The sequence below is a fragment of the Malaclemys terrapin genome, chromosome 7, assembly GCF_027887155.1.
Source record: "Malaclemys terrapin pileata isolate rMalTer1 chromosome 7, rMalTer1.hap1, whole genome shotgun sequence".
Taxonomy (NCBI): Eukaryota; Metazoa; Chordata; order Testudines; family Emydidae; genus Malaclemys; species Malaclemys terrapin.
The window spans coordinates 78,649,706-78,674,991 of NC_071511.1; the positions used below are offsets into that span (position 1 = coordinate 78,649,706).

At 40.4% G+C, this 25,286-nt stretch overlaps 1 protein-coding gene across 4 annotated transcripts in view; it reads right to left on the reverse strand.

Moving 5' to 3' along the window:
• Positions 1-690: 690 nt before the first annotated feature.
• Positions 691-25,286, reverse strand: part of ANK3 (ankyrin 3) — a 280,404-nt gene continuing 255,808 nt past the window's right edge. For 2 of the 4 annotated variants that reach the window (XM_054035313.1, XM_054035312.1), the window contains 6 exons: positions 24,366-24,741; positions 19,996-20,094; positions 7,821-7,904; positions 7,639-7,698; positions 5,045-5,130; positions 691-1,366 (listed from right to left, as the gene is read on the reverse strand). In XM_054035313.1, the coding sequence (XP_053891288.1) occupies positions 5,062-5,130; positions 7,639-7,698; positions 7,821-7,904; positions 19,996-20,094; positions 24,366-24,741 (688 nt within the window). In that variant the 3' untranslated portion in view covers positions 691-1,366; positions 5,045-5,061. The remainder of the gene's footprint in view (positions 1,367-5,044; positions 5,131-7,638; positions 7,699-7,820; positions 7,905-19,995; positions 20,095-24,365; positions 24,742-25,286) is intronic. The other 2 variants (XM_054035315.1, XM_054035314.1) reach the window with 1 other exon arrangement.

The following is a 25,286-nucleotide window of genomic DNA, read 5'->3' on the forward strand; positions in this document are numbered from 1 at the left end:
TATTTTATGCTTAAATAATCAGCTAGATCATCCAGTGTATGTTGTTTTCATACATACGTAATTAGAGCTATTATCAATGAATGTTGTTTTCATATGAATATAATCAACAAATTAAAGTATTTCACCAAAACCCAAATAAAAATGCCCTTTAAAACACAGCAGCCTTAACAACCTAATATTACACTGCTAGAATGATTACAGATGATTGGCTTACTGAAAGATTCTACATCTTATAGCCAGTACACAATACAGTAATAATTTTACAGCGTGCTGCCAGTCTATTAGCTAATAATTTCTCTTCGGTTCATTTTAAAATATCCCAAACTTGTGCTTTATAAGAGCACCAACCCAGTTCTAAAGCTGCAAGCATTACCCCCATTATAAAGCGAGAACAGATAGCACCCCCCTCCCCATAATGCAACTACTGTATATGGTATGTTGTTAGGTCATTTCATTGAAAAATTGGCAACAGCAACAAATATTAGATGAAGGGCTTTGTGTTTACAGATAAAATCCTATTTATCATGTTGCAGTATAGTGTTTGCAAAACTGGAAAAGATTTAATCAAAATAAGGTGAAACACATGCATCAAAATATTAGTACTCTGAAGAAAAGTTTTCACAGAACTACAGAATTCCTCATTTTGGGAATCATTTAAATTTGCAGCAGATTTTAAAGATTTTTTTAAAATCAAGCTAGCATTTTTGCATATACAAACATTATAATTGCTAATATACAAGAATCTGTGAAGATACACCCAGAATATCCTTGTAGGTGTAGCCATTTGAGACACCTATTCTGTTTGATGCATTTGCAATATTCTGTTTGTGATCTAAGAGGCAGTGCCTTATCAACATTTATTCTATTTTCTGTTAGAATTTATACAGTGTTATTTATTTACAGCAAAACTATTGATGTTTAAAAAAGAAACAAATAGTGTTTTATACCCTGACAGTTTGGGTCCAAGAAAAATAAGGCGAGCTGTTGTGGATTTAGTAATTTTAGTGTCTTTCCATGTTTTAACCATTTCATCTTCTTATGTCCCTCTGACCACAGGAATTTATTTCTTTTATGATGACATCAAATTGCTTGAAATAAAGCTGTTAACAGCATGGCAATCTTGTATATACACTGCACTGTTAATTGCACACTCTCCAATCCTGTGAATGAAAGTGAATTTCCATGCTCTGTAAATTGGCTCATGCTAAATTAAATTTTTATTGTTTTTTTTTTTTTGCATAAAAACCATGCGGTTAATGTGTGGAAGCAGCAAACACACGCACACTTGTATCAGTGAATGTTTAATTCCTGTTGATTTTTCTTCCATAGTGTCTGTCTAGAATACTGGCAGTAAAAGCACACAATCCTGTGAAAAAAAGACAGCACAAAATGGTTTCAGAATATCTCTTCAGAATCATTTCCCTACATTTTTGCAATACAAAAAAAGTCTAATGAATCTTATGGTATGCTGTAAAAAAAAGTTAAATAAGGCAGTTTTTAATGAAGTTAGTTGAATTTCCAGTATGAAGGTATAAGTCTGTCAACATATGGTATGCTCCTGATGAAGTGGGTTACAAAATGTTTGGAACACATTACATTTAATTACAATGAAGAAGTTAACAGCTTTTCAAAAATGTCTGAGTAATATATGCTAGCAGAGATAGCGACATTTCCAGAATGACAGTACAACTCCAATATCATCACTTTTCTGTGTGTGGCAATCATCCACATTATGTCCCAGATCCCGCACTCATTGCACATTCAGAACTCCCACTGACTAGGAGAAAAAGGCACATAGAATCAGACTTTATGAGGCTACATGCAATGGAAGTGTGATTAGACTAGGAATTAAATGGACATATCACCATGTGGCTTAATTTGGTGGATAAGAATAGTATGGATATGAAAGAAATGCAATTCATGTTCTCTTGCCTATTTGAAAATGGTCATAAAGTTCTGCATATAGTGATAGTAACTATCATCTACCTAAGAAGTTTGTTAAATCTGTCATACAAGAGCAATGGAAGTGCATCACAGCTGATGACAGTGCTGTAATCCCATATTAATGACAGATAAAAATGCAATAAAAACATGCTAACACATCATGAACTGAAAGAAGCCAACCATTCTTCCTAGCAACTTAATGTAGAAAAGCTTGTTTGTCTTTCTAAGCTCTGTTTAAACACTGACTGTGGGATTCAGAGACTAGCATGTACATGCCTGTTTATTAAATCAGGTCACAGGTCCATGCACATTCCAAAGGAGAGCACTCTCTTTGTCCTTTTATGGTAAAACAATGTGTCCTTACCCATGTATGTTGCCTACATAAATCTACCCCTTGCTCTGAAAGCCCAGGGTCTAAGTCTTGCTGGTACAAGCAGATCTCAGTGAAAGTCACAAATTTAATTTCACAGAATTTCACATGAAAATTTTCAGCATTTAATGTCTATGCATAATTCAAATTTTGCTTTATTTTCAATGTTGAAAAAGCCATTTTGCCTCAAAAACTTGCAAACAATATACATTTTTGCATATTTTCTATGTGAAAGCCATCTTTGCTCAAAACCAGTCCCTTTCTTCATTTGTTTTTGCTCAAAGACAGATCCAAATTCCCTGGTAACGTACCATCTGTGAAAATGAACCTAGTTTGAGTTCAGAATAAAATATTTAAACGATTGAATTTTCAATCTTAACATTTTATTTTGCTTAATCTAGTTGCAAGCTTTTAATTATGGAACATCAACACAGGGCACAGATCACATCCATAATTAACCTCTGTGTAGAGAGCGTTTTCATTTTTTTCTGAATTTGTGGCCAGGTTCTAGCTAGGAACAACTACATACTGGAAATCATGTGGGAAAGCTATAACAGTTCACAGGAAATGTGAGTGGATTTGTTTTCTGAAGAGCTCACTAAGAAGGTCAGGATGGATTAGGCAAGAGTTGCTTTATAGGGTAATATTTTATTTAAAATTGAATACCCCCACCATGCTATGTATTCATCCTATGGCAATGGCATTGCATCACACTTACACACTAAAGGGTTCTTGCTGCATCCCATACCGCTTAAGAAATATTGGGCTTGATCCTGCATTCCTTCTAAACCTGATATTCCCACTGGTTTCAACAGGGGCAAGGGCATGGTTTTTTAGGTGTATAAGGACAACTGTCATGCAGATCTAATCTGCCTGTTGATAGGGATGACAGATACAGGAAAATCCTAAATCCTAGATAGGTATATAGGAGCAGACCTTTTAGCTGGGGCACATTTTCCTACAATCAAGTCCTTCTCTTTGGCTTGCTTTCTACAGAGTGGTAAGTTAGCCAAAACTCCACAAGTGAGAAAGGGTTTCATTAAGAACATTCATTTTCTTTGTACCTAAATATTGTATGAATACATTCTGCAGACACACTGTGAAGTGGTATTAGTTCTGTTACCATACTTTGGATGTTTCAAAATAAACACCTCAATTCAGAAATGGTGTTAGGCTGACCTGGGAGGCTGGCAGCAGGTTATTAGGCTGCCAAGAGAAAGTGAGTACAGTAGAACCTCAGCATTATGAACTGGCCAGTCATCTACACACCTCATTTGGACCTGGAAGTACACAATCAGACAGCAGCAGAGAACCTCCGCCTCCCCCCCCCAAAAGCAAATACAGTACAGCACTGTGTTAAACATAAACAACAACAAAAATAAAGGCAAAGCTGCATTTTTCTTCTTCATAGTAAAGTTTCAAAGATGTATTAAGTCAATGTTCAGTTGTAAACTTTTGAAAGAACAACCATAACGTTCTGTTCAGCGTTACGAACAACTTCCACTCCCGAGGTGTTCATAACTCTGAGGTTCTACTGTAGTCAGGTTTGAGATGCTTGCTCTTCAGAGGCTGGATCCTGTGAAGTCCTGAGTGCTCTGGCCCTGATCCAGCACTTAAGTACATGATGAACTTTAAGTATGTGTATAGTCCTGTTGAAATCAATGAAACTATTCACATTCTTAAAAATTCAGCACATGCCTCTCTGAACTGAAGCCAGATTGTCCAGGACCTCACAGGAACAAGCCCCAGAGCTAGTGAACCTCAGGTTGGGTACATTATAATCATTGCAGAGAACCACTGGCCATCTGGAGATGACTTCATTCTTCCTCTAACGTATCTTCAGAATGACATTGGGATTAGTTTTATGGATGCTATTTATTCTATTCTGTATCCCTACAGTCAATCCTGTATCAGGCTGTGTAGGGAAAGAGACTGCTTGTGGGATGTAGGTTTAAGGATTAAAAACAAAGCTAAGGAAAATTCAGGGATAAAAATACCCTCGTACTGTATATGCATAAAATGGAAGGCCTGATTGAATTAAGCTGTGACTAAGATCATCCATTTGATGCAAAACAAAGCACCATACAGAATGTCCTTTTCTTCATTTATAATCAAGTTTGCTACATTTCTAGACAAAATAATCCTGCCGGTTTCATAATTAGCAAAGTGATACAGAGGAATTGCAATAATGACCATTTAAATTTGGCATAGGTTTTATTTCAGCAGCATCTACAAATCATCAGCTGTTTTGTTATAATTGTAAAGGGCGGATCCATAAAATTCATAGGAAACATTTAGTAAGGATTATTTGTTGATGTATATTTAGACTTTTTAATGAATTTTACAAGGACATTGACTTTCATAACACTCAGATCATGTGTCTGACTGAAAGAAGTGCTTCACTCAAGATATACTGTTTACATTACAAGTGTATACATACACTGTATGCAAGTCAGTTACTTCTCACATTGAAGTCTGATTTTATTAACAGAAATTTTGTTAATTGTGAACTGTATGTGCCCTAGAACTCTACTCCTACAAATAGTTTTTTAAAATAACATACACATATTTTGTTCATATTTGCAGCATGCAGGCCTGATATTGGACTTCCCAGTTTAAAACAGATGTAGCGGTAGAAGAGAGTTCATTGTTTATACAATGTGCTAATTGGTGCACTAGTACTGTATTTGCTCTAGGCCTAAACAATGGAATAATATTTATCAAACTGACCGTTCAGTGTTCTGCTGTTATGAATAACTCTTCTTCTCCACATGTCTGACTTCTCTCTTTGTCTTAACCTTATAACCTTCTCCCTGCTTTAAAGAAAAGGTACACACATTAACACATATGCAGAAAGCATTTGGAATTATAAAACTTTTCCAAACAGGTCCCATGTAGCTATAATAGGATAAGTAAAAAGCAGTTAAATCACATCAACACTTCATTTCAAAGTTACACACAATTCAGAGTTAACCACTCTGCTGAGTTGCAAAAACAGGCTGGAAATATCATCTAAAAGTAGAAATCACAGGCTTAAATTTTCAAAAATAGACACTAATTTTGGATGCCTCCGTTGTTGGTACCAAACTTGAAATACCTAGGGTTGAGCTTCCCATTGACTTTCGTTAGATTTGTGGGTGCTCAGCGTTTCTGGAAAAATCAAACCCATAGGCATCCTAGTTGGGCACTCAAAATTAGTGGCCACTTTTGAAAATTTAAACCATAGTTATTATGATGTCTCATAACAACTGTGCTTTAAAGTGAATAGGTTAGTAAAGGAAGAAAAATAGCCAAACAAAAAAATTCACCAAAGCAGAGCAGCAGAAATACAGCCAAGGACACTGACAAGCAGTGCATGTGTCATAAATAAGGCTACGATTTTGTCAAGGGTATTTTTATTAAAAGTCACGGACAGGACATGGGCAATAGACAATTTAATCACAGAAATATACACACAGGTTAATGCAGTTTTCACTGCATCGGTAGAGAAGCTTTTAAATTGCCTAGTAAACTTGGACTGAAGCCAGACCCCCACCGCACAGGGCTGAAGCCGAAGCCAAAGCCGGAGCCCCACTTAGGGTGATCAGACATCCCATTATTAGGGGCTTTGTCTTATATATGCAACTATACTTCTCCCACCCTGTGGGGAAAAAAAGGTGTCCCGATTTTTCACACTTGCTATCTGGTCACCCTAGCCCTGCCACCTGGGCCTGAAGCCCAAGCCTGAGCCCACTGCCCAGGGCTGAAGCCCAAGCCCGAGAGGGACTGAAGAATAAGCCAAAGAACTCGCAGACATCTCTTGAAATCACGGAATCTGTGACTTCCATGACAGAGCTGTAGCGTTAGTCACAGATTCTTGCCTTTTAATGCAGCAGACTATTAGCCAATGTCACATATATTTCCAAAATGCATTGTGTTTAGGTTAAGTTGTAGAACCATGAGCAGAATTCTTTGTACCTATGCTAACCTTTTTGTGGAAATCTACTAATAGTTACACTGTTCCAGCCTTTGTTCTTTGTATGTGCAGAATCTGTCAGATGTATGTTCTGTTAAGGAATGTTATATATGGATTCTGTGTTGGGTGCCATTAGTAGAAAACAGTTCATGGCTCTATGGTCTATCCAGAATATTGACATCCAGAATGTTATTGTGTGCTGGATACAATATGTTAGGAAGGATTTGGACTGATGTCTTTGTATCCTGAAAAACAGGTATGAAGTTAGATAAGAAAAGGGGAGTTAAGGTGTGAATCTTCTACTTGCTGTAAACAAGGAGACTATATTAAGTCAAATTAAGTTCTTACTTTAGGATAAACACACATGAAAAATTGAAGCTGCGGTTATTGCAAGCCTGTTCCCCAGAGTTGGTATCCTCTCTGTTTGGGTTGATTTATCTATGTTTAATAAACTGATTGAGCCAAGTTTTCTGAGGTCTTGTCAACTGATAATCAAATCACAGCCCTAACAAGACCTAGAACTGAAGCTATTCTACATTAATTAAAAATAACCCAATATTTATTTAAAAATAAATACCCTAGCCACTTTGGGATGACTTGCACCCTACAGGTCACACAGAAAGAGCAGTTCTTATGCTTCAGGGCATACAAGAAGTGAAGTTGGAACTGGCTCCTGCATGGGGTTGTATGGGAAGACAGAAGCTACTTGCACCCCTATTTCCCTTCTATTCTCCAGAGAGGCTGGCGCTGAGTAAGGATTTCGGGATTTGGCCTGATGTTCTCTTCTCCACACTGCCAAAATCCAAACATGTTCATGGCAGGCTGAATTCTGAAACCACTTAATCACATGAGATGTGCCACTGAAGGATTACTCAGGTTAGTAAGGGGTTGCAGGATCAGGTCTCCTCTTCACTACAGGTAAATCTTTTTTCTGTTTGTGAAGGAATGATACAAAACACATATCAGGTCCAGGTTAAAAATGCTAAAAGACAACCAAAATAAACATATGAAACTACTTATTTTTGGGGAGGGAGAGGGGGGTCAAAGATGAGAATTCAGACACAGTCCTAAATTTAAAACCAAAACCACTGACTGTTTTATACAAACAAACCCCCATATCTTAGTGTGAAAAAGATTTTTGCTGCTAGCACAATGCAAATATACCTTTTTGAAAGTGAACCCTATCAGTAAACATTACAATTGTAAAACTTTGCCCTTCATCCAGATGCACAGCTTGTCAACAATGCAAGCACTTCTCTTTGCCAAGACTTGATGTTAAATTGCAAACCTCCAGCCCTTTAGTAGCACTTTATAGATAGTCAGCACAACCCTCCTCAACTGTTATTTCTTTGTAGCCCCCCTCCATTACCATTTCACCAACTTTTCTCTCATGTGGGATAACAACACGTCTTATTACTTTCCGGGTGACCTGTAGGAAGCAACACATGAAAAGTATCGATTTTCTTTCCTGATTCTAAAAGGAGAAAGCATGGTAAGAGTAGTTAATTGAATACAAAGACTCAGAACAGTGAAATTGCAATTCATGATTACTTTTCTTGTGATGATGTTGCCTTCTTCATCGGTAAACTGTTCTTCTGTTACTGATTCACCAGGAATATTTTTTGCTTCCTCACCCTAAAGAATGTGTTATATGATTAGCAATAGAACCTATATTTTTGCAATGCCCACACATTTGTTTTCACACCACTCCAAGCAACAAACACATGCTAGGTTGGATTTTAAGTAACAAAATATGTTCAAATGGGTTTATCTCACCTGGATAAGGTGAAAAGCTTTCTTATAAACGTGCTAATAGCTGTATTTTAGTCCATGAAAGGTGTCCTTAAAGCATTTACTGAGTTTCTAACTTGTTTCTTTTAAGCACTAAATCATGAATCAAACTCCTTGAGCAACAAGTACTTTTTCTGTAACGTTAGAGCGCTGTTGTCTAATTCATAGTTCAATGGAAGCAGCAGTTCACAATGGTGTAGTCTCTAAACAGACATCCATTAAGCTATAAATGCCAACCATTTATGTACAGGAATTCTAAAATCCAAGTACAGAGGGTAAAATTTGGATTTTAAAAGAAAAATGCACCCAGCTCACCCAATCAAACAGCCTAAAAGTTCACATGAGAAGAAACATTTCTCTCTATTTATAGAATGTATAGAAGTATTTGAAAAGAAATCTTGTTGAAATGGAAGCATCTGCCAGCTTGTTGACAAATGACATAGATCTGGTTCATAGCTCTCTGAAGTCAATGGAACTCCTTCCATTGACTTTATTGGACTTTTGATCAAGCACATTGCCTGTGAAACCAGCAATATAGAAGACCAATGTAAGTGACTGTTAAAAACAGTTTTCGGTCCTGTTTTAATACTAGCTTAACATCACTGCAATGATTATGGGTAAATTTTCAGTATCACCTAAGTGACTCAGCAGTCTAAGTCTCTGACTTTGGCATCCACATTAGAAAACTTGGCCTTTCAGGATAACATTTTCAAAAGTGCCTAAGTACCCACACTTGAGTTCCTGAAATAAATAAATGCACATTTTACTTGTGCAAAATGGGTAAGTGAGCATAAAAAATGGTACTCATGTGCACAGTTTATCTATACAATTTACATTTCTAACATGCAGCAACTCCTAACTCCTGGTCCAATATGAACAATGACTAAAAACAAACAAACTCTGCCTGAAAATACAGACTGCACTAAAATTAGTACCAACATTGTCCCACAAGCCAGCCCCATGGGACCAAGAACTTTTTCCTTCCTCTCACACATACTCCTCAGAAGGCTAGGGGAAAAACATAAACCTTGAGTGATGCTCTGAAGGTCAGCAAACTTGGACTCTGCCAGCCCAAGGGGCACACCTGTGTTCCAAAGCAAAGGCTACTCACCCTGTCACACTAGCCCTTTCTCACTGATTAAAACTGATGAGCTGTTAATTCTAGCACCTCAGCTGATCTCAACTGCTATAGTATCTTCACATAAAGAGAAGGGCCATCTCTAAGGTGTGCAGGACACAACCCATTTAGGGATTTATAGGGCCAAACCAACATCTTGAATTGCATGTGGACATGAACTAGAAGCTAGTGCAGGTGTCGGAACCTAATATATTCCCTACACATAGCTTGGCTAAATAACTAAGCAGTCATTTTCTGCACTGGCGGAAATTCTCAGATGGGCTGCTGGTGGAGCTCCATGCAGAGCGCACTACAGTAATCCAGTCTCAATGTGACTGTGGTGAAGCTCTAATGAGAAAGAAGAAATCAAAAAACTGGCTTAGGCATTGATTACAAACTGCACATTGAAGTGAGGAATGACAAAATGGGCCCCTGTGGCATTCTCAAGAAGGCAAGTACCCACCTTGGTGGGTCTTTCATTTGCTTTGGTTATCTTTCTTCCCCTGCCCTTCTCGAAGGCAAGATGACTTTTTAAGCAGGATATGCCCATAGCAAGGAACTGTTGCCTGCTGTGTTGGTGGCCATGGGGCTGGGAGGTGGCAAATGGTTTGACAAATACTTTATGAACTGAAATTTGTGGTGTGTTTTCCAGCCGTTGTGTGAAATACAGGGACAACAATACCCTTAAGTTTCAGAGATGAAGCTGGCTGGGAACTGATGGTAGGATCTATTATGCTGGGCACTTTTGCAACTGTCATTTAGACCAATACATTTTATTTTTTAAAACCGTGCCATCCGTTCCAATATAATGTAATTAAAATCCATAACAACAACAATGTGGCCCAGTGACAGGGAAGTAGAGACTTAGGAGACCTAAGATGTATTCTCAGCTCTAGTGACAGGTTTCAGAGTAGCAGCCGTGTTAGTCTGTATCCGCAAAAAAACCAGGAGTACTTGTGGCACCTTAGAGACTAACAAATTTATTAGAGCATAAGCTTTCGAAGTGGGCAGTAGCCCATGAAAGCTTATGCTCTAATAAATTTGTTAGTCTCTAAGGTGCCACAAGTACTCCTGTCCTTTCAGCTCTAGTGGTCACTTGCAGGGGTGCCATTGGGGGGGGGGGGACAGGGAAGGGCTCTAGCCCCCTTCCCCTGCCCAAGTTTCCTAGGGGAGGTCTACTCACCCTAGCCCGAGACAGAGCTCTTAAGTGCAACAGCTTGAGTATGATATGTGATGAGTACTAAAGCTGGGAGCAGCACAACCTTTGGGGCACGGAGTTTGTTTATAAACAGAGGCAGGGTGATTAAGATTAAGGATCATTAGACATGGAAACAAAGGGTAGGAATAAAAGGTGAGAATGGAGAGAGGTAAATAGTGGTGTCCCTCAGGGGTCTGTACCGGGACCAGTCCTATTCAACATATTCATAAATGATCTGGAAAAAGGGGTACACAGTGAGGTGATAAAATTTGCAGATGATACAAAATTACTCAAGATAGTTAAATCCAAAGCAGACTGCGAATAGTTACGAAGGGATCTCACAAAACTGGGTGACTGGGCATCACAATAGCAGAAGAAACTCAGTGTTGATAAATGCAAAGTAATGCACTTGGCAAAATATAATCCCAACTATACATACAAAATATAATCCCAACTATACATACTAAATTAGCAGAACCTGTCAATAAAGAGAGCTTGGAGTCATTGTGGATAGTTCTCTGAAAACATCTGCTCAATGTGCAGTGGCAATTTAAAAAGCTAACAGAAAATTGGGACTCATTAGGAAAGGAATAGATAATAAGAGAAAAATATCATATTGCCTCTATATAAATCCACGGTATGCCAACATATTGAATAGTGCTTGCAGATTCAGTCACCCCATCTCAAAAAAGATATATTGGATTTGAAAAAGGTACAGAGAAGGGCAACAGAAATGATTAGGGATATACAGCACCTTCTGTATGAGGAGGTATTAAAAAGACTGGGACTTTTTAGCTTGGAAAAGAGATGACTAAGCGAGTATATGACAGAGGTCTCTAAAATCATGACTGGTGTGGGAAAATTGAATCAGGAATTGTTATTTACTCTTTCACATAACACAAGAACTAGGGGTCACCAAATGAAATTAATAGGCAGCAGATTTAAAACAAAACAAAAAAAGTATTTCTTCACAGTCAACATGTAGAACCCTTTGCCAGGGGATGTTGTGAAGACCAAAACTATTACAGGGTTCCAATAAGAATTAGATAAGCTCATGGAGGATAGGTCCAGCAATGGCTATTAGCCAGGGTGGGCAGGGATCCAACACCATGTTCTGCCTGTCCGTTGCCTCTGTTTGCCAGAAGCTGGGAGTGGGCAATAGGGCAACTTGATGATTGCCTGTTCTGTTCATTCCCTCTGAAGCACCTGGCATTGGCCACTGTTGAAAGACAGGATACTGGCCTAGATGGGCCATTGGGGGCCATTCTGATGTTCTTATATAGAACCCAGATGTATCTGCTCCCCACTATAACCCACTAGACCCCGCTCTCCTCCCAGAGCTAGGATAGAACCCAGGAGTCCTGACAGGGTCTTTCTCTCCATGGAGTTAGTAATAAAGTAAGAATATACATTAAAATTTTAAACCTAATCAGTATCCCTTAAGTGACTTGCCATGAGATGTCACAACATGTTGTTATTAGAGCTGAGTGGGTCTAATATTTATTTAATTTTCTTGCTTTTATAAAGGAATTAGATACAGGGCTCCTAAGTAGCCCCAGGAATAACAGTTAAAGTTGCCCCCCACACACACCAAAATCTGAAATGGCGCTCCTGGTCACTTGCTATATGACCTTGGGCAAGTCACTTCATTTTTCTGACCCTCTGTTTCCTCCCCTTCCCCAATCCTTTGTCTGCTTTTTTAGACTGTATGCAGTGTTAATGTAGCTGTGTCGGTCCCAGGATACTAGCGACACAAAGGGGGTGAGGTAATATCTTTTATTGGACCATTGGTGAGAGAGACGAGCTTACACAGCTCTCATCCGAAGAAGAAAGCTTGTCTCTCTCATCAACCGTACTTGGTCCAATAAAAGATATTACCTTACCCACCGTGTCTCTCTAGTTAGACTGTAAGCATTTTGCTGCTGGGGGCTGTGTGTGTGTACAGTGCTGAGTTCAATGGGGTCCTGATCTCAACTAGGGCCTGTAGGCAGTACTGTAATATAAATAATGAATAATAACATCACCATAACCGCCATCATAAAAAGTATGGCTCATAGGAAAGGTAACCAACACACGATGCCATGCGCATGCCCAGCTGCTCTCAGTTTGCTTTTATACTTGTTTCCTTTCTTACTGCATAAACAGGTGGCAATTTTGTCTGTATATTTAGATACTTTTACATAAATGAGTGACACCTACTGTGATCAACTTTGAAACACAACATATCAGTAAATTGGAAGATTTTTCTTGTTTGTGGGTAGTTAAAATAAATTACAGTAGGGTTCACAGTAGATAGGGAGATAGATCGGATTGCACTGTATTTTCTAACCCGATGTAGATATTAAGAAGGACATTTACTAGAAAAACTTGCCCACTGGCGGTTTTACTTGCTTTTGTCATGAACATAAAGTGGTGTTGGGTTAGAAAAGCACATTAGATAATCCCACCACAATTGCTGCTTTTTGCCTTGAAAATACAGAACCGGTGCATCCACAGCAGAAGTGAAGAGTAGATTCTTCCTGCTGCAACATGTTTGTATAAAGCTTTATTTTACCCATGACCATTTTAAATCACTGTCACAACATGGAGAGCTTTAGAAAAGCAGGAAGAAAAACTTCATATAGTACATTCATGATTAATGGAAGCTCAGTTATATCCCGGGGATTGTAGTGAACAAAGCTATGATTCATGTGCTCCAACTCCAGAGGGGGTGGTCAGGGGACAAGGAACTGGGGGGAGATTGGATGAGTCGGGAGTTCTGGGGGGGGGCCTATCAGGAGGCAGGGGTATGGAGAGGGGTTGGGGCAGGCAGGGAGCAGGGGGGGTTGTATGGGTCAGGAGTTCTGGGGGTCCTGTCAGGGGGCGGGGAGCGGTTGGATAGGCGTGGGAGTCCCGGGGGTCTGTCTGGGGGCGGGGGTGTGGATAAGGGTCGGGGCAGTCAGGGAACAGGTAGGGGGTAGGGTCCTAGGGGGCAGTCTGGGGACAAGGAGCAGGGAGGCTTAGATAGGGGGTGGGATCCTGGGGGGTCAGTTAGGAGCAGGGGTTCCAGGAGGGGGGTAGTCAGGGGACAAGGAGCAAGGGGGGTTGGGAGTTCTGAGGGGGGGCAGTCAGAGGGTGGGAAGTAGGGGGGATTGGATAGGGGCAGGGTGGGGGCGGGGCTCCCTGGGTGCACACGCTAATGAAATGTGCTGCACATGCCTATGGCTGGCTGGCTTTGCAACCAGATCTTTGTTACCATACTAGCTGGAGTGCAGTTGGCATCCTCTTTGCTGCTCTCCAGGGAGCAGCATTTTGCTTTCTTTTTAAATCTTCCAACAGCCCTATTGATTTTCTGAACTTTTATTTACAGATTGTGTGTGTTCTCAGGGATCTCCAACTAAACGGGGTTATACAGTCAATGCTGCAGTAATGTGCCTAAGGTTACACTTGGTTCTGGAGAGCTCTGATTTTCTTTTATGTTTGCTTTTAAAAGCAGAAGGAAATAGATGAAGTAAAAAGATCCTTCACATATTAAATTTTTGCAAAAGGCTGGGGCAGATGACTGCATAGTAGCAGCAGCAGCAGCAGCTCTAAGATGCCCTGAGTCCTGTTCTCCCACTAACCAAACCCATCATCAACACCTAATCCGACCAGTCTCAAGATTAAGAACATAAGAACGGCCATACTGGGTCAGACCAAAGGTCCATCTAGCCCAGTATCCTGTCTACCGACAATGGCCAATGCCAGGTGCCCCAGAGGGAATGAACAGAACAGGTAATCATCAAGTGATCCATCCCGTTGCCCATTCCCAGCTTCTGGCAAACAGAGGCTAGGGACACCATCCCTGTCCATCCTGGCTAATAGCCATTGATGGACCTGTCCTCTATGAACATATCTAGTTCTTTTTTGAAGATTCACATTCTTGCAGTTCTTAAGCAGCAACTGTATCTTGTGGTCTCAAGTTTATGTGGCTGTATCGCAAGAAACAAATACCTCATTAAGGTCATTTTCATTGGTGGATTCGGCCTACTTGGGAAGGCTTCTTTAATCAGATTCTGCAAGTCTGTCAGCTATGCTGACTCTTACAACTGCTCACAGATGTACTGCTAAAGCTATAGGAAAGCGACCTAGTAAACTTAAGTGCAGAGCTAAAAAGAAGAAATGCCTCTGTTGGGGCAGCAGAAAGTGGTTTGAGATTGAGAACTTGGTGATGCAGAAAAAGCTCTATCTACATACAATGTGATTATAATGATAATAAGCAGTTTGTCCTAAGGGTTATGCTTTTACTTTTCTGTTCTGACTTGTTAAAATAAACCAGTAACTTCAATAGTTTCCAAAACACTGACACTGTCACATCATGGATGAGGTTGTGGTGGGGGAAATTTAGAGCACACAGTTACTGTCTTATTCATATTGGGTGAAAGTCACCCCAGTAGAGAGGGCCCTCTCATGGCTGAATGCACAATGTAAGCCCTTGATGCATGGGTTGATGTGGAGCACAGGGCCATGTGCACTGGGTGAAATTCACCCGTAAATCTTGCCACCTTTAGCTTGGTTATATTTTCACTTTCCATAAATAAGTCTCCCTTGAGTAATAAGATTACAAGAGTTGCTGGTTTGTAATAAACCGCTGCTCAGATCCTTCTGCCCTGCTGCATTATTGAAGACAAAGATAAACACCCCTTAGAACCAACTACCTGTTTTCTCACTTCACTATCAAAAAGAATGGAAGGAAAAGAGCCCTGGTTTCTGAATATTTTTGGAAGAAAACATAGAACATCCACAACAGTGTCAAGAAGTAAAGGGAATAAAACTTGCAAAATGATGTTAAATTTGAATATCTTGTACAGAAATTAGGATTTTTTTTCATTACAAAATGGTTGTGAAGTGAAAGGCAAATCTTTCACATGACTTTCTGCAAGAAACTAATTCAATAATTTTGTTTCTTTAGAATTGTTAAAAAGCATAAAAATGAGTCACCAATTATTGTAATTATTGAATTCATTGGAGTTTGGATCTGCCTTTAAATTTTATACATTACATTATATTATATTATAAATGTTATATATTTGTATATTTTACGGCCGAAGCTCCTATTTTCTTCTTGTGTGTTAATTGCCCGTACTCCTGCACCTCTTTTGTGAGTCCTAGTCACCAAATGATAAACAGGGAAAGGGAAAGGGAGAGGAAAAAAATTCTCTACCATTTTGAGATTAGCTCATGATCTGGTAATATGGGGAGATGTGTCTTACATATTTTGTCTAAATGTATGGTCCAATCCTGTAAAGTACTACATACCAATGGGAGTTGAGTTTGAGAATACTCAGCACTTCACGAGATTGTGCCCTTCAATCGTACTATCATTGGGATAGGGAAATGACTTTCTCCATGTTTTGAACACAGCACAGCACAATAACTGTACATAGCAAATAATAAATCATAGCAATAACAACAACATATAAAGGAACAAAACAGAAATAAAGAAATGAGAAAGTCAATAAAGTAATTTAGTCCTAACATTACCTGTGGAATCATCCAGTGAATTCTTTTTCCACAAGACTGAATTTATCCTTAGTCCAGAGGTGATCAAATTTCACCCCATGGGACATATAGGAACCTCTATTGCTTTTTATGTAGCAATGAGACAGTAATCAATATAAACTACAATAAAAAAATGTCACATGTGCAACCCTCTGCACAGCAGCTATTCCGTCGTGGAGCAGCCAAGCCTGTAATCACCTGCTTTCATTTACTATTATTGATATGGATAAATAGGACTGAATCAAGATATGGACCCAACACTAAGAGCCAAATCCTGAAATCCTTACCCAGCTCTGACTCAGGAAAAACGTCTAATGACTTCAATGGAGTGAAAAGTGAACAAGCATGTCAAGGGTGTCCCTATTTGAAGATAATGCACTGCTTGCTCCAAACCATAATATATAGGATCAGCAGTACAATGGGCCAGGCAAGTAGTCTGAGGCAGCATGATTTAATTGGAAAAGAGAACATTGGCCTCTCTGGGGCAGTTCAATTCTAGAGCTTGAATTTTTGGTACTTAAAAAAAAATATTGCCCCAGTCTCCTATTTCTACCTATGGCCTCTAAAACAACTAACAGTGAGAAGTATTGACCAGAACACAAAGGAAAGGAAGGAGGGAGGGAGGGAGGAATTCTTTCCTGTACTATAGCCTTTCAAGCTACTGCAGCAGTGTAAAAGAGCCGTTAAGAGCTCAGGATCTTGCCAGGGGAGAATCTTTGTGCAATGCAGCTTACACTGACCTATGATGCCCTCACAACAACAGACCAGTGTGAAAACAGAAACAACATTCTTATTCATCTCTGGCTGCATCGAATACTTCAGATTACAATTACTGCTGTATTGTAGAGAGGTACTGAACAGTTTAGAGATTTTGAAAGATGGCAACAGGCTTCTCCCATAAAGATGACAGAAAGATTTTACTCCCATTGGGCTATATCCAGCCATCCCCCCGGCAAGCCTCCATTGGATTTTAAAGAAGGAAGCATGATTCCCCTTTTCCATAAACATACAAATATTAATCTAAAAAGGCAGATTTGAAGTGCCATGAATAGCTGGAATTTATGCTACTAAAGGTGAGGCTGCAACTGGAGTACTGTGTCAAGTTTTGGGCCCCACACTACAAGAAGGACCTGGAAAAATTGGAAAGAGTCCAGCGGAGGGCAACAAAAATGATTAGGGGGCTGGAGCACATACGGTGACCAGACGTCCCGATTTTATCGGGACAGTCCCGCATCCCGACCTTACATTGGTCGGGACGCACTTTGTCCCGATATTGGGGGGGACCGCGGGAAGCCGTCACTGCTCAATTCTTCTTCCGGGCCCTGGGGCAGTGCAGCTGAGTTCCTGCCAGCCAGCAGGCGCCTGCAGAGTGCTGCAGCCCCACTCCCCAGGAACGCACAGAGGCAGGGGTGGGGCTTGTAGGCACCAGCAGCGAGCCCCCCCCCGCCCCTGCCCCCTTCAACCTGACCCGTGCGCGAGCTACGCGGACAGGAGCCAGAGGGACGCTCCCTCCTCCCCCCACTGCCAGCCCTGCGAACATGGCTGCAGCACGGCCGCGCTTCTCCCTCCTGCTCCTCGCCCTAGTTGCCCTGCTCCTGCCCGCACAGTGGCCTCTCTGCTTGGCCGCCAAGCACCTGGACCGGTGCTTCGCTGAGTGCAAGCGCTGCACCGACCCAGAGTGCAGCAGTAAGTGGGTGCGAGGTGCTGGGGTCCCCGGACGGGACCAGCCTGCTGGATCCTGAGGCTAGCACTGCGGGGCGGGGGGGGGGGAGGACTGTGCCCGGCAGGCTCTGGGAGGGAGGACGGGGGGGGGTCCGATGCCGCTCTGGGTAGCCCGTGCGGCATGGGGTGATGATGCTGCAGGGACAGGAGACCCATGGGGAGGCCGGGGTGGAGGCAGTGCTCTCAGGGCCGGCCCTCGGGCAGGGCCATGGGGCCGCACTTGTGGGAACTGCGATCCGGTCGTGAACCAGACGCTTCTCCATCCCTTTAAAGGGCCAGTAGCCCAGCATCCCGTCGGGCGGGTTCTCCCACACGTCCCGGTCCAGCCCCAGTGCGGGGTGTGAGGGGAGGCGTGTGTTTGGCCATCGGCTCCCCAGCCCCACCTGCAGCATTGGTACATTCCGAGCGGAGCAGGAGGGGACGAGTGGCAGTTGACCGAGAGCGGGCTGAGGGAGGGGGCTGGGGGACGTGGCCTGAGCGCACCCTCTGGCGCGGGGGGGAGAGGGGCTTGTTGTTTTTTTTGCCCCCCCACCCCCCGTATCCCGATTTTTCACTTCTGTCATCTGGTCACCCTAGGAGCACATGATTTATGAGGAGAGGCTGAGGGAACTGGGATTATTTAGTCTGCAGAAGAGAAGAACGAGGGGGGATTTGATAGCTGCTTTCGACTACCTGAAAGGGGGTTCCAAAGAGGATGGATCTAGACTGTTCTCAGTGGTATCAGATGACAGAACAAGGAGTAATGGTCTCAAGTTGCAGTGAGGGAGGTTTAGGTTGGATATTAGGAAAAACTTTTTCACTAGGAGGGTGGTGAAGCACTGGAATGGGTTACCTAGGGAGGTGGTGGAATCTCCTTCCTTAGAGGTTTTTAAGGTCAGGCTTGACAAAGCCCTGGCTGGGATGATTTAGTTGGGGATTGATCCTGCTTTGAGCAGGGGGTTGTACTAGATGACCTCCTGAGGTCCCTTTCAACCTTGATATTCTATGATTCTATGAACTATTATATCTCAGGTAAATTCCATCACTATAGCATAAGTGCTATATGAGCATGACAGCAGCTCTGTCTTTCTGGCCTCATCACTGTTTTTCAATAAAAACTTATAAGAAAATCCTATAAATGAGTATTAAAATTCATGTTTTAGATACAGAATTTTTTGGCTATGTCTACATTACAAGCTAGGGGTGTGATTCCCCTACTCGCATACAAATACTGGTGCTAGCTCTCATCAAGCTAGCACAAGTATAAATAGCAGTGTAGTCGTGGTAACACGGGTAGCAGCAGCGGAAGCATGGCTTAGCCGTGCCAAATACATATCTGTATTTGTATGCCAGCATGGGAATCACAGCCCTAGTTGATAGTGTTGACATAACCTTTGACTATGTAAATGTTCTAGGGCAGTGGTTTTCAACCTTTTTTCATTTGCAGGCCCCTACAGAATTTGAAATGGAGGTACACACCCCCTTGGAAATCTTAGACATAGTTTGCAGACCTCCAGGGGTCCGCGGACTATAGGTTGAAAACCACTGTTCTATAGTAACGATAACCTTTTGCGGCCCCCTTACACAGTCTACGGACACCCAGTAGTCCATGGACCACAGGTTGAACACCACTATTCTAGGGCAAGTAAGAGCAAACTATTTGAGTTTATAAGAAAATATACACAACAAATGTATTTATTTACATGTCACCACATTATTAATTATTATTATATCTGAGAATACATTCCATCAACATGTTATTGTAAAAAACATCAAACAAGGATTAATCCAAAACCCACTCAAGACTCTCACTGACTTCAATATGTTTTGGATCAGGCCCAAATATCGTTATGGGAAAGATATTCTAAAGCACCTAAGGAATTTAAGAACACAAGTCCCATGGAACATCAATATGTCTTATGTTTCTAAATCCTACCCTTAGGAGTTACGGAATGTGTTTTACTTGTGATTTAGGCAATTGAAAAAAAGATAAACCAAAATACTTTATATCACACATGCCTTGTGTGCATACATTCTGTTCCTTACCAGACATGCTTGGAAAGTGGTTATCAACCCTGTAGAGTTCATTATATCAACCTATGTCCATATACCATTATATCTCACTATATATAGTGACTGTGTTAATGATGCCATGCAGAACACAATGGCATTATGAGAGACAAAAATGCAATGCTGTGTGGTTGTTTTCCACCAGAAGACAACCATAAGGCTAGAGATTAGGCAAAGAAAGACTACCTAATATTTTAGTTGTAAATACATACCAGAAATGGAAAGCACATTACAAGAGGGAATCTGATATGACCAACACTGAACATTAGCACAGCAGTCAAGACCAAATCCATGCCAGAGGTACCTCTAGAACTAAAATCACAGAATACCTTCAGAATCACACGCCGGCGATAAACTCTTGTAGTGATTCTCTGTTCCTCATCTGAGCTCGACTCACTCTGAATCTCAATGTCACTGTCACTAAATTCCTGATAAAGGCAGTTTTAGTATATTTTAACAGCACATTTAAAAGACAAAACATTCTGAGCAGGAACACCCAGGAGAAAGAAAAGGTTATCATAGATGTTAATTCATCCTGTATCTACCATGTATGCGGTGTCTGTAATCTTGCCCATTAGTTTATTGTGGGGTCTTTTTTGCTCTTTGCTGTGCTGTAGTTTGATAAATATTCCATTTATGAAGTATCTTAAATGCTTTTAAAGCTTTTTTTTTAAATACGGGGCAAATAATGAAATCCCAAAATGCATTTGAACAAATGAATCTCAAGTATCTTACTTTTACAAAATATAGATGTGAGAAAAAACAAACAAGCCACAAGTTACAACTTTTTGCAAAATTATGCTCAAGAATTAGCAGTTTGAACAAAACCAATGCTAGAAATCTTGGCCCATAATGTTCTGTTAGAGATTGTTCCATTTCCTGCCCGAGGAAAAAAAGCAGTTCATGGTTTCTGAACTATGAGCATGACCAATGCCCACTGATATCTTTCCATTGACTTCCATGAGCACTGGGTAAGACCCTAAATAGGAAATGGAATCTTAGAAATGGGAGCGGGTGAGGAGAAAGGGATGAAACTGTACTGGATCCATGAGTGTAACAAGTCAGTTACCTCCTGAATGATTAAACAGTAAACACCAGTCAAGATCCAGGGAGATAATAAATAGGTATTTTTCATTTGTAGAATTTTATTGAGTAAATGGCTTTCCCACTCAAAATTTATCTGATTTCAAATTGTATCAAATAATTCCAGGGCTAATTACAGTCTGTATTTATTTTAAAAAACTAATAAAGTAATTTAGAAAGATTAAATTGTGACATTGTCTTGGTACAGTAAGATGAGTATTCAGACCCCAATGCCCACTTGTGATCACAAAAATCTGAGCATGTGCATGTGTCTGTTCTTTGCATACACTGGGATGCATACACTGCCTGTTCTCTGCATACACTAAAGTGTGCACATGCTACAGGCACAATGCAGTGGTAGAGACCAGTCTGAAAACTTGGCCAGGTATCAGCCACATTTTTTATGAATCTAGAAATATGGTAATTATCTCTACAATTATTCACTATGACTCTAAAGTTGAGAGAGAAAAGGAACAACATTACCTATTAAAATTCTGCTAACTAAATATATTAAACCTCTTCCCTTTTTGTCTATCCAGCCCAGCATGTAAAACTAAAGAGTATTTCTCAGAAATGATCTATAAAGCAAAGAAAGCAAGCATGAGAGAGAGGGGGGGGGGAGGGGGGAACAGAAAAGGAATATTCAGAGGAAAGGAATGCAGATAGGTAAACATCTCAAGACAATACAAACCTATCTGTAATGTGCTAACCACACTACTTCTGCTATCCAAATTAATAAATAAAATTAGTTTAATTTAATTAGGATAATAAAAAGTGATAGGAAACAAAAATGGATTCCCAATAATCACAAAGATGTTGGAGAAAGAGTGCCATTAATTAAGGGGTTAAAGTATCTTCTTTTAGTTACGATGGAATTTTGCCACCATTGCATTTGTAGCGGCCATGACACTATTACAGCACTCCAACAGGAATAATGTTTAATAGTTCTGCGCCTTTTATTTAAGATAAAATTCATGTGAACCTGATGCTTGTGAAAGGTGCAGCCAGAGCATCTATTCTTTGAACATAGTACAGCTGGGGCAGTGGCAGAAGAGATTCCCTAACCATGCCAGTATGTCTCAAAACCATTTTTTAGTAGGTTCTCTGAAGAATCTTTGCCAGCTATAAAGGTGACAGTTAATGAAACGGTAGTGATGGTTTCTATAATGTGGAACCTGTTCATTAGGAACTAGGCCACCAACTCATTTCACACAAGCAAGCAAACAGCTACCCAACAGTAATGGTTTGATTTACATCCATAATACTCTGGGTCAAAATTTGAAACGGTGGCCTAACGATGAAAGCCCATATCCCATTGCCAACTCCCGAGCTCCTTCTTAATGTCCCTTTCCATCCTCAATGCCAAATGACTTGTTTTGTGCAGTAATTGAAATTGTGCAGTAATTTTTTCCTGAAGTCCATCTATTTTCCAACTCAGACTATGATTTCTTTTTTTCTTTATAGATCACTTCTGAAGAATACCTCACAGATATATTATAGTGGAAATTCTCCTTGTCTTTTCAAGTGAGTATATGTGATAGCTCATTTAACTACTGATTACAAATCATTCAGATCAAAGAGATTAGAAAAACCAAAAGAACCCATGTCTTCACTGATGTACCATAACAGTAGAGTCACTAGTCAATTCTAGCAAACTGTCTGGTAGTCTTACAAGGTTTGAGAGAGACTCAGAAATCACATAGCTCTGCAGTATCCAGCTTATTCAAAGGTTGTGTCATTAAGGTGACTTACTTGTTATTTGGGGGAAGAGAGGGGGAGAGAGAGAGAGAGAACGAACTATCACCCTCTCCTGGATGCTACAAGAGAAGTGCTGAAAGCAGTCTTGAAACTATGCACACATTTATTTTCCACATTCCAGCATAGAATCTTCAAAAGTGAAAAGAGCCAGAGAATAAAAAGTGGCCAACTGCCTGTTTTCTGACACTTGGGTAACTACCTGGTGGAAACACAAGTAGAATGAAGGGCTTTTACAATATTTTTGTTTAAAAAATTTTAAAAGTAAGGAGAATCATTTGGGTCTAGTGCACTAAGCATGAATCTGGGAGTCAAGACTCCTGAATTCTGGTGCCTGTAATGCAACTGATTCAATTTGTGGCCTTGGTTAAGTCACTTATGCTGCCTGCCTCAGTATTCCCATTTTTTAAAAATGAGGACAACAATACATTCATAAGTTCTGATGTGAAGTCCATTGAAGTAAGTAGGAATCAACGCATTGATTCAACTAGCTTTGGATCAGGTCTTTACTTTACAGGGGTGTTGAGAGAATTAATTAATACCTGTAAAGGACTTTACAGCTTAGATGTGTCACAAACTAATAAATAAGAATGAAATACAATAGTACAGTACATAATTGCTAAGAATGATTATGTTACCGGGTATAAAGGGACGCGGGGTGAAACAATTAGGGAGCACTTTAAAATGAACTTAAATTTAAACTAATTTACTGTATCATGTTATGAAAAAATTTAGTACATACTACAAATGAAAAAGTTACATTGCAAACAAATTCCAAGATATATTTACATGGATCACTTAATATTTATAATTCCTTAATTTATTGCCCTCAGTAAAATAGAGGACAAAGGGAGATGGAAGGAACTCCAACCCATCTGCCCTGAGATTTTTCTTAGCTATTTTATAGATCATTAGCTCCCTGGTGGCCTTATTGTTTATCCAATGGTAACCTTCCAGCTGTCGGGCTTCATAAAACAGAATTGTCGTGCTGTAAACAATTATTTGAACAAACTTAATTAGGCTGCGGGAAGGAAATCAGCTGTTGAGAGTTGCACTAAAATTCCATCTTGAGCAGACAACTGGCTGGAAGGATGCTGTGGGTGGAACACGCACATGCCCAGTAAGTATTTAGGGACATGCAAAGTAGGCAATGTAAACTGAAGGGGAGGCAGTAGACCACACCGATCACTAGATGGAAGAGCATGTCCTCTGCTAGAGAAGTGCTTTGTACACTGGTAATTCTCTGTAGACCTGTGAAAGACCACACAGCTTGGCCTTGTGCATTTTCAGTGTGGATGAGTGTGTCAGGGGAACAAAGCACAAATATTAGGTTAAATTTCACCAGCTAGATAAAGTATTTTCCTGAAAATGAATGTAGTGAAAAAACAGGCGGGGAAGATTCTCTGCCCCGCTCTGCTTGTTTTGATGGCACAAAGAACGGAAACCATCTGCATCTCTCCTGTAGGAATAAAACCACGGAAGCCAGTTCCTGGCACCACCCTTGACACAGCTACCAGCATAGTAGGCATGTCAGGGATGGGAAGGAGACATGCTCCATGGTGACTGTTGCTAGCTGATACAGCTCAGAGCAGCCAAGAGGGCAAGGCTGGGTACCATACAGAGAATTACGGAGAATTGTTTCCTTGATGCCCCTCAACACTATTTCACCCTTGCCACTTATATGTCAAAACTCGGTGGTTGAACCATTAATTTCCATTATTGTAATTTATTAAATTAATCATACGAAATTGGTGTTAAAAGGGAGAAAAATGAGTTAACAAAATAAATTTCACTGTAAGTTTACAAAACTTTGTCGATTAATACGTATTCAACTAGAAGATTAATAATTGCAGGACCATACCTTTTGTTCAGACGTTGCTGCTCCCGCCTCTTCCTGGATGTTTGCTCTTGGCTTGCTATCTTCAGGAGTTTTCCAGCTCATCTTCTTCATGCTGACAGGCACAGAGGTTTTAGGCTCTTCTGCTGTTGGCTTGCTGGTCTCTTCTAAAGATTTCTGATATGATGTTAATAATGTTTGCTCTTCAGTATGGACAGAACTTCGTGTTTTTGGTTTCAGAGTTTCCTTGTCACTCTGTTTTCCCGCTTTGTTTACGGACTCTTGAACATAAGATTTAGTCTTTACTTCTGTTGTAGTTTCTGTGCGGCTTCCATTGGCTTCAACTTTCCCAGTTTCTCCTTTCAGATATGAGGTAATAGAATCCCTACATTGGTCCGGGCTACAAAAGATAAACAACAGACAATTACACAATGATTTCAGAAATGCTTAACAATTAGCTTGCTGTCAAGATGCATGTATTCTCAGTTTGTACTTTTTAAAAACAAAGAAGCAAAGATTTAAATGTAATATTTGAACATCAAGCTATTTAATATTCCCGTATTAGGTACAGTAATTTCTGCCTGGGTGGTCTCACTTGCAATGGCATTGAGAATTTATAGTTCCTACTGAACACTGAAAATCAGGTCACATGTTTTTATTCTAAGCCCTTTCCAGTTAGGGGGAAAAAAGAAAAAAAAAAAGAGGAACAAACCAGGTCCACCAACGTGGCCTTATGAACATATGAGATATATACTCACCTGACACTACTGGTTGATTGCTACTTACTACCCTGAAGTTTCTGACTGCATTTGGTCGTATACCTCAATTTATCACTGATGCTCACATAATTAGCTCTTTTCTGAGAAAACTACAAAGTTGGTAAATAAACCATATCGAATTGCTAATGAAATAGAATAAACATCCTGCTAACAAGACATAATTACA